Below are 10,529 nucleotides of genomic sequence, written 5' to 3'. Positions count from 1 at the left end.
TTGTGTCAACTGTGGGGATGCCCATGCAGCTGGGGATCCGAAGTGCCCTGTGAGAGAGAGAGAGGTTGAGATTGCCAGAGTTTGAGTGGGGCAGAAAGTTTCCTATGCTCAGGCAGTGAAGAGAGTAGGGGATAGCCCAAGGGTGAGTGAGTCGACTGGGAGGCCCCCAGTGAGTATGCCTGAGGGGAGCGAGCCAGAGAGAATGAATTGTAGTAAAGTTGCATTTCTTGAGTTTATAGCTATGGTGATCAACTGCACTGCACTGATGGAGTGGCAAATCACAGAAGATAGATTATGTAGTTGCAGAGAAATATTTGGATGAGAGATATTTTCGTCTAGAAGATCTACAGGAAGTTCCTTCCTCCCAGGCAGATGGGCCTGGTGTAGGATCGTTTAGGGCCAAAGTAATGGGATATATGCTATAACTTGTGACATTAATAGAATAATCATTTTATTTATGGATAATACTGCTGAATTTAAGTGTATATGTCTTTATTCCACTGTCTTATTGAATGAGATGACACATTTTTGTTGGACAATTCTGAGCTTGTGAATTATTATGTTAAATTCTAAATATGGACTGTCCCTCCCATCATTGCTCTCTATGCTTTTACTATCCCCTAGTGGATAAATGTACTACTGCAGTCCCATAGAAGCCGGAAGTGACGTATATGACAAGCTAACGCGGTCATCTTGTTTGAAAGAGGTTGTTGAGTCGTCGGAACAACACATTTACAAATAAACCAGACACGTAGCTACGATAAATCACAGCGGACAATTGTAAGGACACCATTTTACACCGTAAGTTGATGTATTTTTATTTCACTAGCATGATTCATAGTATTTCATTCATTCTTTAGCAAGCTAACACGTTAACTAGCTAGCTATGGCTAACATAACAATCACTCCACTTGTTTAATTTAGCTAGGCGGGACTCGACGCTATCCAAGTCGAGACAGTTCATGATCTTCTTTGGTATGCAACTAATTTACACACGTTTCTATTTCGTGAATAACTAGCTAACGTTAGCTTAGTAGCCCTTGATTGAGACTCTTAGTCCCATTACTTTACAAATAAGAGTCGTTGAACTAAGTCGTCTTCGGTACTCAATAGTGTGCAATTGCAGCCAATCGGCAGGAACGCCCCCCCTCCAACGTTCCTTAATGACCCCCCCCTCCTCTCCGCGCATATCATTAAAAAAGGTTAAAACGGTGTGTGTTATGAATTTGTGAGATTATTTTGATGTGATATGAAAGTACAGGGATGTATGTTTCTAGAAACAGTTCCGCATTTGAGAATTGATTCACGTGTAATTTAGATGGAGTATTTGGCTGTTTTGGCTTCTAGAGCCAATTCTCCTTTAAACAGAACATGCAAGGTCATTGGACCATAATGAGTAACATTAAGCTCATTTAGTCCATTATTGGGCTAGCAAATTAGTAGCTAACGTTAGCATAACAAGGTTGCTGTTAATTACATTGACATAGTCCTCTTTAAAATAACTGTTCTCAGTCCTCTTTAAAGGGAACTCTGTGGTTAAAAAAAAGCTAAAGAGCTATTCTCTTTGTATTCAAGCTGGCCTTGCCTTTAAATGAGGACTCAACTCTTTTTCCAGTTCACTTCACTTATTTTGTGACCCGAGTCATCTTTGCATTCACATTGCTCTGTTTAGAATGGACCCAAGATCTTTTTCCAACATTCACTCAATACACTGGGTTTTTACAAAGTGCAGGACAAGCTATTCCATCAGAATGTGTTATTGGACAGCTAGGTATACCATACTTACATTTTGAAAGCTAATCGATTGCATTTAGTAGAAAGATGAGTCGTAATTGTAATCAGAAGATTCTTTTAACTTGTAAATATTATTGCTAACAGAATAAATAGCAGAAGAATAACTGCAGATTAAATAATGCTGTAATTGAAAATTGTACACCCAATGTAGGCTACCGTCCCTTTAAGAGCTGAAATGGATTTTGTACCCTATTTTGTGATTCTCACCAAATATGTCCTCTTCACACTATTCAACCCCCACAATTGAATAAACAGCTTATGAAGCTCTCTTAGCCTATAGATCACATATTGCAAACAAATAATCTGAAATGAAAACTCCTTGCATTTTAGAATTTCTGTGCATCCTTGACAATTGCTAATCATGTTTTTTTCTGCAATACGGCTCATCATAATTTTCTCTTTTTTTTGTGGCACCAACGTGAGTGGCTATGGCAGGGGAAACGGTGTTGTAGTAGTCTAGTGTGAGTGGCTATGGCAGGGGAAACGGTGTTGTAGTAGTCTAGTGTGAGTGGCTATGGCAGGGGAAACGGTGTTGTAGTAGTCTAGTGTGAGTGGCTATGGCAGGGGAAACGGTGTTGTAGTAGTCTAGTGTGTGGTGCTATGGCAGGGGAAACGGTGTTGTAGTAGTCTAGTGTGTGGTGCTATGGCAGGGGAAACGGTGTTGTAGTAGTCTAGTGTGTGGTGCTATGGCAGGGGAAACGGTGTTGTAGTAGTCTAGTGTGAGTGGCTATGGCAGGGGAAACGGTGTTGTAGTAGTCTAGTGTGTGGTGCTATGGCAGGGGAAACGGTGTTGTAGTAGTCTAGTGTGAGTGGCTATGGCAGGGGAAACGGTGTTGTAGTAGTCTAGTGTGAGTGGCTATGGCAGGGGAAACGGTGTTGTAGTAGTCTAGTGTGTGGTGCTATGGCAGGGGAAACGGTGTTGTAGTAGTCTAGTGTGAGTGGCTATGGCAGGGGAAACGGTGTTGTAGTAGTCTAGTGTGAGGTGCTATGGCAGGGGAAACGGTGTTGTAGTAGTCTAGTGTGAGTGGCTATGGCAGGGGAAACGGTGTTGTAGTAGTCTAGTGTGTGGTGCTATGGCAGGGGAAACGGTGTTGTAGTAGTCTAGTGTGTGGTGCTATGGCAGGGGAAACAGTGTTGTAGTAGTCTAGTGTGAGGTGCTATGGCAGGGGAAACGGTGTTGTAGTAGTCTAGTGTGAGTGGCTATGGCAGGGGAAACGGTGTTGCAGTAGTCTAGTGTGAGGTGCTATGGCAGGGGAAACGGTGTTGTAGTAGTCTAGTGTGAGGTGCTATGGCAGGGAAAACGGTGTTGTAGTAGTCTAGTGTGAGGTGCTATGGCAGGGGAAACGGTGCTGCAGTAGTCTAGTGTGAGGTGCTATGGCAGGGGAAACGGTGTTGTAGTAGTCTAGTGTGTGGTGCTATGGCAGGGGAAACGGTGCTGCAGTAGTCTAGTGTGAGGTGCTATGGCAGGGGAAACGGTGCTGCAGTAGTCTAGTGTGAGGTGCTATGGCAGGGGAAACGGTGTTGTAGTAGTCTAGTGTGTGGTGCTATGGCAGGGGAAACGGTGCTGCAGTAGTCTAGTGTGTGGTTCTATGGCAGGGGAAACGGTGTTGTAGTAGTCTAGTGTGAGGTGCTATGGCAGGGGAAACGGTGTTGTAGTAGTCTAGTGTGTGGGGCTATAGCAGGGGAAACGGTGCTGCAGTAGTCTAGTGTGAGGTGCTATGGCAGGGGAAACGGTGTTGTAGTAGTCTAGTGTGTGGTGCTATGGCAGGGGAAACGGTGCTGCAGTAGTCTAGTGTGAGGTGCTATGGCAGGGGAAACGGTGTTGTAGTAGTCTAGTGTGTGGTGCTATGGCAGGGGAAACGGTGCTGCAGTAGTCTAGTGTGTGGTGCTATGGCAGGGGAAACAGTGTTGTAGTAGTCTAGTGTGTGGTGCTATAGCACGGGAAACGGTGTTGCAGTAGTCTAGTGTGTGGTGCTATGGCAGGGGAAACGGTGTTGTAGTAGTCTAGTGTGTGGTGCTATGGCAGGGGAAATGGTGTTGTAGTAGTCTAGTGTGTGGTGCTATAGCAGGGGAAACGGTGTTGCAGTAGTCTAGTGTGTGGTGCTATGGCAGGGGAAACGGTGTTGCAGTAGTCTAGTGTGTGGTGCTATAGCACGGGAAACGGTGCTGCAGTAGTCTAGTGTGTGGTGCTATGGCAGGGGAAACGGTGTTGTAGTAGTCTAGTGTGTGGGGCTATAGCAGGGGAAACGGTGTTGCAGTAGTCTAGTGTGTGGTGCTATGGCAGGGGAAACGGTGTTGTAGTAGTCTAGTGTGTGGTTCTATGGCAGGGGAAATGGTGTTGCAGTAGTCTAGTGTGTGGTTCTATGGCAGGGGAAACGGTGTTGTAGTAGTCTAGTGTGTGGTGCTATAGCAGGGGAAACGGTGTTGCAGTAGTCTAGTGTGTGGTGCTATGGCAGGGGAAACGGTGTTGCAGTAGTCTAGTGTGTGGTTCTATGGCAGGGGAAACGGTGTTGTAGTAGTCTAGTGTGTGGTGCTATAGCAGGGGAAACGGTGTTGCAGTAGTCTAGTGTGTGGTGCTATGGCAGGGGAAACGGTGTTGTAGTAGTCTAGTGTGTGGGGCTATAGCAGGGGAAACGGTGTTGTAGTAGTCTAGTGTGTGGTTCTATGGCAGGGGAAACGGTGTTGTAGTAGTCTAGTGTGTGGTACTATAGCAGGGGAAACGGTGTTGCAGTAGTCTAGTGTGTGGTGCTATGGCAGGGGAAATGGTGTTGTAGTAGTCTAGTGTGTGGTGCTATAGCAGGGGAAACGTTGTTGCAGTAGTCTAGTGTGTGGTGCTATGGCAGGGGAAACGGTGTTGCAGTAGTCTAGTGTGTGGTGCTATGGCAGGGGAAACGGTGTTGTAGTAGTCTAGTGTGTGGTGCTATGGCAGGGGAAACGGTGTTGTAGTAGTCTAGTGTGTGGTGCTATGGCAGGGGAAACGGTGTTGCAGTAGTCTAGTGTGAGGTGCAGGAATAATGACAAGTGAACCTGGGGAGCTTTGTGTTCTAATTGCCCTAAAAAAGAAAACAGTACGGAACTCTGACCCCTGAAAAGAGCTGCAAACCAAACTGAGACCATCTCCAGAGGTGGTCTGAGTTCGGTTCACTTTTGTGACTCTTTTGAGGGTCCGAGTTCCAACACTGCACAGAAATTAAGCGAACTGTCTGAAAGAGACCAAGTGTGAAAACACCCGTGGTCATATAGCAGACCACACTTATCCAGAGCCCACAGTTTCATACTTTATGTACTGGTCCCCCATGGGAATCAAACCCACAACCGTGGCATTGCAAGTGCCATGCTCTACCACCTGAGCCACACGGGTTAATGCCTCCCCAAAATATCTTTCAGTTGGTTTAACAAATCTTTTGTTAAGTAAAGCAGTATCCTTTTGATTTTTATATTTGATAAAAGCTTTTTGTGCAAATGAGTGCTTACTTACCTGTGAACTCCATTGTGCCACACCCCCTCCCCATTCCCTTCCTCCCCTTTGAGTCCCTCTTCCCCTCCCTAGGTCTCATATGGCTACACCCTTACCTCAAAAGGGGCCTGGTCTGGCTGGTATGCTCTCCCAGCAGCAGCAGTCCCACCTGCCGCCAGGCTTAGGCCCCGGCCAGCCTCCCATGCTCCCTCAGGGAGCCCTGAGAGAGATCTCCCCTGTGTTCCTCTGTCGTATCGGCCAGGAAACCGTCCAGGACATCGTCACACGCACCATGGAGATCTTCCAGATCACACGAGCCACACAGGTAATGCCAGTGTTTCCCAAAGGTTCGACACATTCATTTGATACGTTATGCTTTCACATCATATGTATTAAAATCCGTGTCTCATTTAAATGTCTGCTGTTATGGGGGTTTGGGGAGAAATATTTCAGCTGATGAATTGAAGGTTAATTAAAGAATGATGTGCTGTCTGTCAGTCTCATCGAGTGTCCCCCCCCCCCATAGAGATTCAAAATAATACTGTTTATAGTGTGTGTGTGTGTGTGTATATATAAATACAGTACCAGTCAAAAGTTTGGACACACCTACTCATTCAAGGGTTTTTCTTTATTTTTACTATTTTCTACATTGTAGAATAATAGTGGCAACATCAACTATGAAATAACACATATGGAATCATGTAGTAACCCCAAAAATATACTTTATATTTGAGATTCTTCAAAGTAGCTATCCTTTGCCTTGATGACAGCTTTGCACAAACTTGGCATTCTCTCAACCAGCTTCATGAGGTAGTCACCTGGAATGCATTTCAATTACAGCTGTGCCTTGTTAAAAGTACATTTGTGGAATTTATTTCGTTCTTAATGCGTTTGAGCCAATCAGTTGTTGTGACAAAGGTAGGGGTGGTATACAGAAGATAGCCCTATTTGGTAAAATACCAAGTCCATATTATAGCAAGAACAGCTCAAAAAACAAAGCAAAATGACAGTCCATCATTACTTTAAGACATGAAGGTCAGTCAATGTGGAACATTTCAAGAACTTTGGAAGTTTCTTCAAATGCAGTCGATAAAACCAGGTGATACGATGGAACAGGCTCTCATGAGGACCGCCACAGGAAAGGAAGACCTCAAGTTACCTCTGCTGCAGAGAATAATTTCATTAGAATTACCAGCCTCAGAAATTGCAGCTCAAATAAATGTAACAAACACATCTTAACATCAACTGTTCAAAGGAGACTCCGTCAATCAGGCCTTCATGGTCGAAATGCTGCAAAGAAACCACTACTAAAGGACACCAATAATAAGAACAGATTTGCTTGGGCCAAGAAACACGAGCAATGAAAGTTAGACCGGTGGAAATCTGTCCTTTGGTCTGAGTCCAAATTAGATTTTTTGTTCCAACTGCCATGTCTTTGTGAGACGCAGAGAAGGTGAATGGTTGATCTCCGCATGTGTTGTTCCCACCGTGAAGCATGGAGGAGGTGGTGTGATAGTGTGGGGGTGCTTTGCTGCTGACACTGTCTGTGACTTATTTAGAATTCAAGGCACACTTAACCAGCATGGCTACCACAGCATTCTGCAGCGATACGCCATCCCATCTGGTTTGCGCTTAGTGGGACTATCATTTGTTTTTCAACAGGACAATGACCCAACACACCTCCAGGCTGTGTAAGGGCTATTTGACCAAGGAGAGTGATGGAGTGCTGCATCAGATGACCTGGCATCCACAATCACCTGACCTCAAACCAATTGAGATGAGTTGGACCGCAGAGTGAAGGAAAAGCAGCCAACAATGCTCAGCATATGTAGGAACTCCTTCAAGACTGTTGGAAAAGCATTCCAGGTGAAACTGGTTGAGAGAATGCCAAGTGTGTGCAAAGCTGTCATCAAGGCAAAGGGTGGCTACTTTGAAGAATATAAAATATGTTTGTTTTAACTTTCTTGGTTACTACATGATTCCATGTGTGTTATTTCATAGTTTGTCTTAACTATTATTCTACAATGTAGAAAATAATAAAAAATAAAGAAACCCTTGAATGAGTAGGTGTGTTCAAACTTTTGACTGGTAGTGTGTGTATGTGATATACACACACAACCGTTCAAAAGTTTGGGGTCACTTAGGAATGTCCTCGTTTTCCATGAAAACATACATGAAATCAGTTGGAAAATGAATAGGAAATATAGTCAAGACATTGACAAGGTTATAAATAATGATTTTTAATTGAAATAATAATTGTGTCCTTCACACTTTGCCTTTGTCAAAGAATCCTCCATTTGCAGCAATTACAGCCTTGCAGACCTTTGGCATTCTAGTTGTCAATTTGTTGAGGTAATCTGAAGAGATTTCACCCAGTGCTTCCTGAAGCACCTCCCACAAGTTGGATTGGCTTGATGGGCACTTCTTACATACCATACGGTCTTCCCTAAATAGTTCTTGCATAGTTTGGAGCGGTGCTTTGGGTCATTGTTCTGTTGTAGGAGGAAATTGGCTCCAATTAAGCGCCGTCCACAGGGTATGGCATGGCGTTGCAAAATGGAGTGATAGCCATCAAGATCCCATTTACTCTGTACAAATCTCCCACTTTACCACCACCACAGCACCTCCAGACCATCACATTGCCTCCACCATGCTTGACAGATGGAGTCAAGCACTCCTCCAGCATATTTAAATATTTTCTGCGTCTCACGAATGATGTTCTTTGTGATCCGAACACCTCAAACTTAGATTTGTCTGTCCATTAACAATTTTTTCCAATCTTTCTTTGTCCAGTGTATGTGTTCTTTTGCCCATCTTAATATTTTCTTTTTATTGGCCAGTCTGAGATATGGCTTTTTCTTTGCAACTCTGCCTAGAAGGCCAGCATCCCGGAGTTGACTCTTTACTGTTGATGTTGAGACTGGTGTTTTGCGGGTACTATTGAATGAAGCTGCCAGTTGAGGACTTGTGAGGCGTCTGTTTCTCAAACTAGACACTAATACTTGGTCAGCTATGCACCGGGGCCTCCCACTCCTCTTTCTATTCTGGTTAGAGCCAGTTTGCGCTGTTCTGTGAAGGGAGTAATACACAGCGTTGTACAAGATCTTCAGTTTCTTGGCAATTTCTCACATGGAATAGCCTTCATTTCTCAGAACAAGAATAGCATGACGAGTTTCAGAAGAAGTTCTTTGTTTCTGGCCGTTGTGAGCCTGTCATCGAACCCACAAATGCTGACGCTCCAGATACTCAACTAGTCTAAAGGAGGCCAGTTTTATTGCTTCTTTAATCAGAACAACAGTTTTCAGCTGTGCTAACATAATTGCAAAAGTATTTTCTAATGATCAATTAGCCTTTTAAAATGATAAACTTGGATTAGCTAACACAACGTGCCATTGGAACACAGGAGTGATGGTTGCTGATAATGGGCCTCTGTACGCCTATGTAGATATTTCATAAAAAATCAGCCGTTTCCAGCAACAAAAGTGATTTACAACATTAACAATGTCTACACTGTATTACTGATCAACTTGTTGTTATTTTAATGGTCCAAAAATGTGCTTTTCTTTCAAAAACATGGAAATTTAAGTGGCCCCAAACTTTTGAATGGTTGTGTGTGTGTATTACACACACTGCCGTTCAAAAAGATACACACAACTTTTTAGCGTCATTCTGTGGTTGTCCCCGCTCTTTTCCCATCAGTTGCCTAACGGGGTGACCCAGAGCCAGGCTGTGTATCAGGACCGCTTCGGGAAACTCCAGGAGCACCTCCGTCAGCTGGCCCTGCTTTTTCGCAAGCTCCGCCTTCTCTATGAGCGCTGTGTTGAGATGACCTCTGACCTGCAGGAAGAACCCTCAGAGGTAGGGCTCAATTAAATCTATGTAAAAAATCCTCCATTACCCTTTCGCTCTACTGAGCCTATCCAAGCTGTACTGGGCTGGCTTGGTTATGCATTCACTGTAGTTGCTGGAACCATGCTGGTATGGATCATGTGAAAAATGAAATATCCGAGCCAGCACAGTACGATTCGGGTCGGCCCTCTAGTGTGAATCTGGCACGTTTGTCTTTCTGGCTCTACACAAGCTCTACCTGTTTTTCTGTCTGTACTTTGCCACCTTTGACAGTATATTGTCCTGTAGTTGTTTTGATGTGTGCCAATGATGTGATGAATTTAGTGTATCACACGTCTGTCTTTCCAGCTGGTGCCATATGTAAGAGAGGAGATGGCCCCTGTGAGAGTGGAGCCCTGCAGTCCGGCTGTAAGCCAGGAGAGACAAGAAGTGCTGGAGGTTTGTGACGTGTCCACTTCGTCTGTATGTCACTGATTCACTATCGTTTGTTGGATGACAACCAATAGTTAGTACAGAGATGTTACAGTTCCTTGATTCTGATTGGGCCTGATGTGTCATGGTCCCTCCCACAGAAGATGAGGCAGAAAAACCAGGAGATGAAGATTCTGATGGACCAGATGAGGAACCTGCTATGGGACGTCAACGCCATGCTGACACTCAGGAAATGACATCACAGATGAACTCTCCCTCACTGCACTTCACGATGCCCCTCCTACTAGGGGCCGTGGGTTTTTCCTGACCCGGAAAACTCTAGGCCCTAGTACCTCCAACCGTTGTTGTACTTGTGTGAGACAGACTGCTAGAAGCTTTTGGTGATCTACCTTTACAGTATGGTGCTTTCAGAGACATTGAATGAACTGAGTTGATGTAAACATTTTTTACTACAAATGTTTTGTACTGTCAGTATCTTTTTCTTTTTTTTTACTCCGATATTGTACATTTCCTGCCTTTTTTTGAGTGGTAAGCACTGACTCGGGACCAGCTGAATAAACCTGAATTCAGTGTTGTGAATTTCACTCGGTGCACCAAAGGCTGATCTAGTATCAGCTTAATCTGCCCTTATTCTTTGTGTCCCAACTAGTGACTGTCACCTGTAAACCGAGTTGAAGACAATGGGATCTCATCACAACTTAGCCACTGGCAGCTATTTATCTCAGGTCTGAGTGTGTCTCAGCATTGTTATTGAGGTTAGCTTCCTGAGTGCTGGGCAACACCCACCTGCTTACCTCTAGGGTTGAGAGCCTTGCATGCTGACTGCTGAGGAAGTGTCAAGCGTGTGAATCTATTTTTGTACACCGCGCAGGATCTCGGGGGAAAGCACAAGCAATAGGTTATGGAGTCTTTTTCTACAAAATAAATACATTGTAAAAACACAGATTTTTTGGTTGTGAGAAATGTATGCTTTGCCTTTTGATACTTTTAAGGGTCT

General features: G+C 44.3%; 1 protein-coding gene across 1 annotated transcript; it reads left to right on the top strand.

The window, feature by feature from the left end:
- The first annotated feature begins 600 nt into the window (after positions 1 to 600).
- Positions 601 to 10,475, top strand: LOC139554521 (mediator of RNA polymerase II transcription subunit 30). Its single transcript, XM_071367376.1, has 5 exons — positions 601 to 801; positions 5,345 to 5,576; positions 8,951 to 9,109; positions 9,449 to 9,538; positions 9,673 to 10,475. The coding sequence occupies exons 2-5, from the start codon at positions 5,352 to 5,354 to the stop codon at positions 9,766 to 9,768; spliced, it is 570 nt and encodes a 189-aa protein (XP_071223477.1). The 5' UTR covers positions 601 to 801; positions 5,345 to 5,351; the 3' UTR covers positions 9,769 to 10,475.
- Positions 10,476 to 10,529: the final 54 nt, after the last annotated feature.

The sequence above is a fragment of the Salvelinus alpinus genome, chromosome 26 (genome assembly GCF_045679555.1).
Source record: "Salvelinus alpinus chromosome 26, SLU_Salpinus.1, whole genome shotgun sequence".
In the NCBI taxonomy this organism is placed as follows: Eukaryota; Metazoa; Chordata; class Actinopteri; order Salmoniformes; family Salmonidae; genus Salvelinus; species Salvelinus alpinus.
The sequence above is the reverse complement of the archived record's forward strand: the minus strand, read 5'-3'. Positions and strand labels throughout refer to the sequence as shown.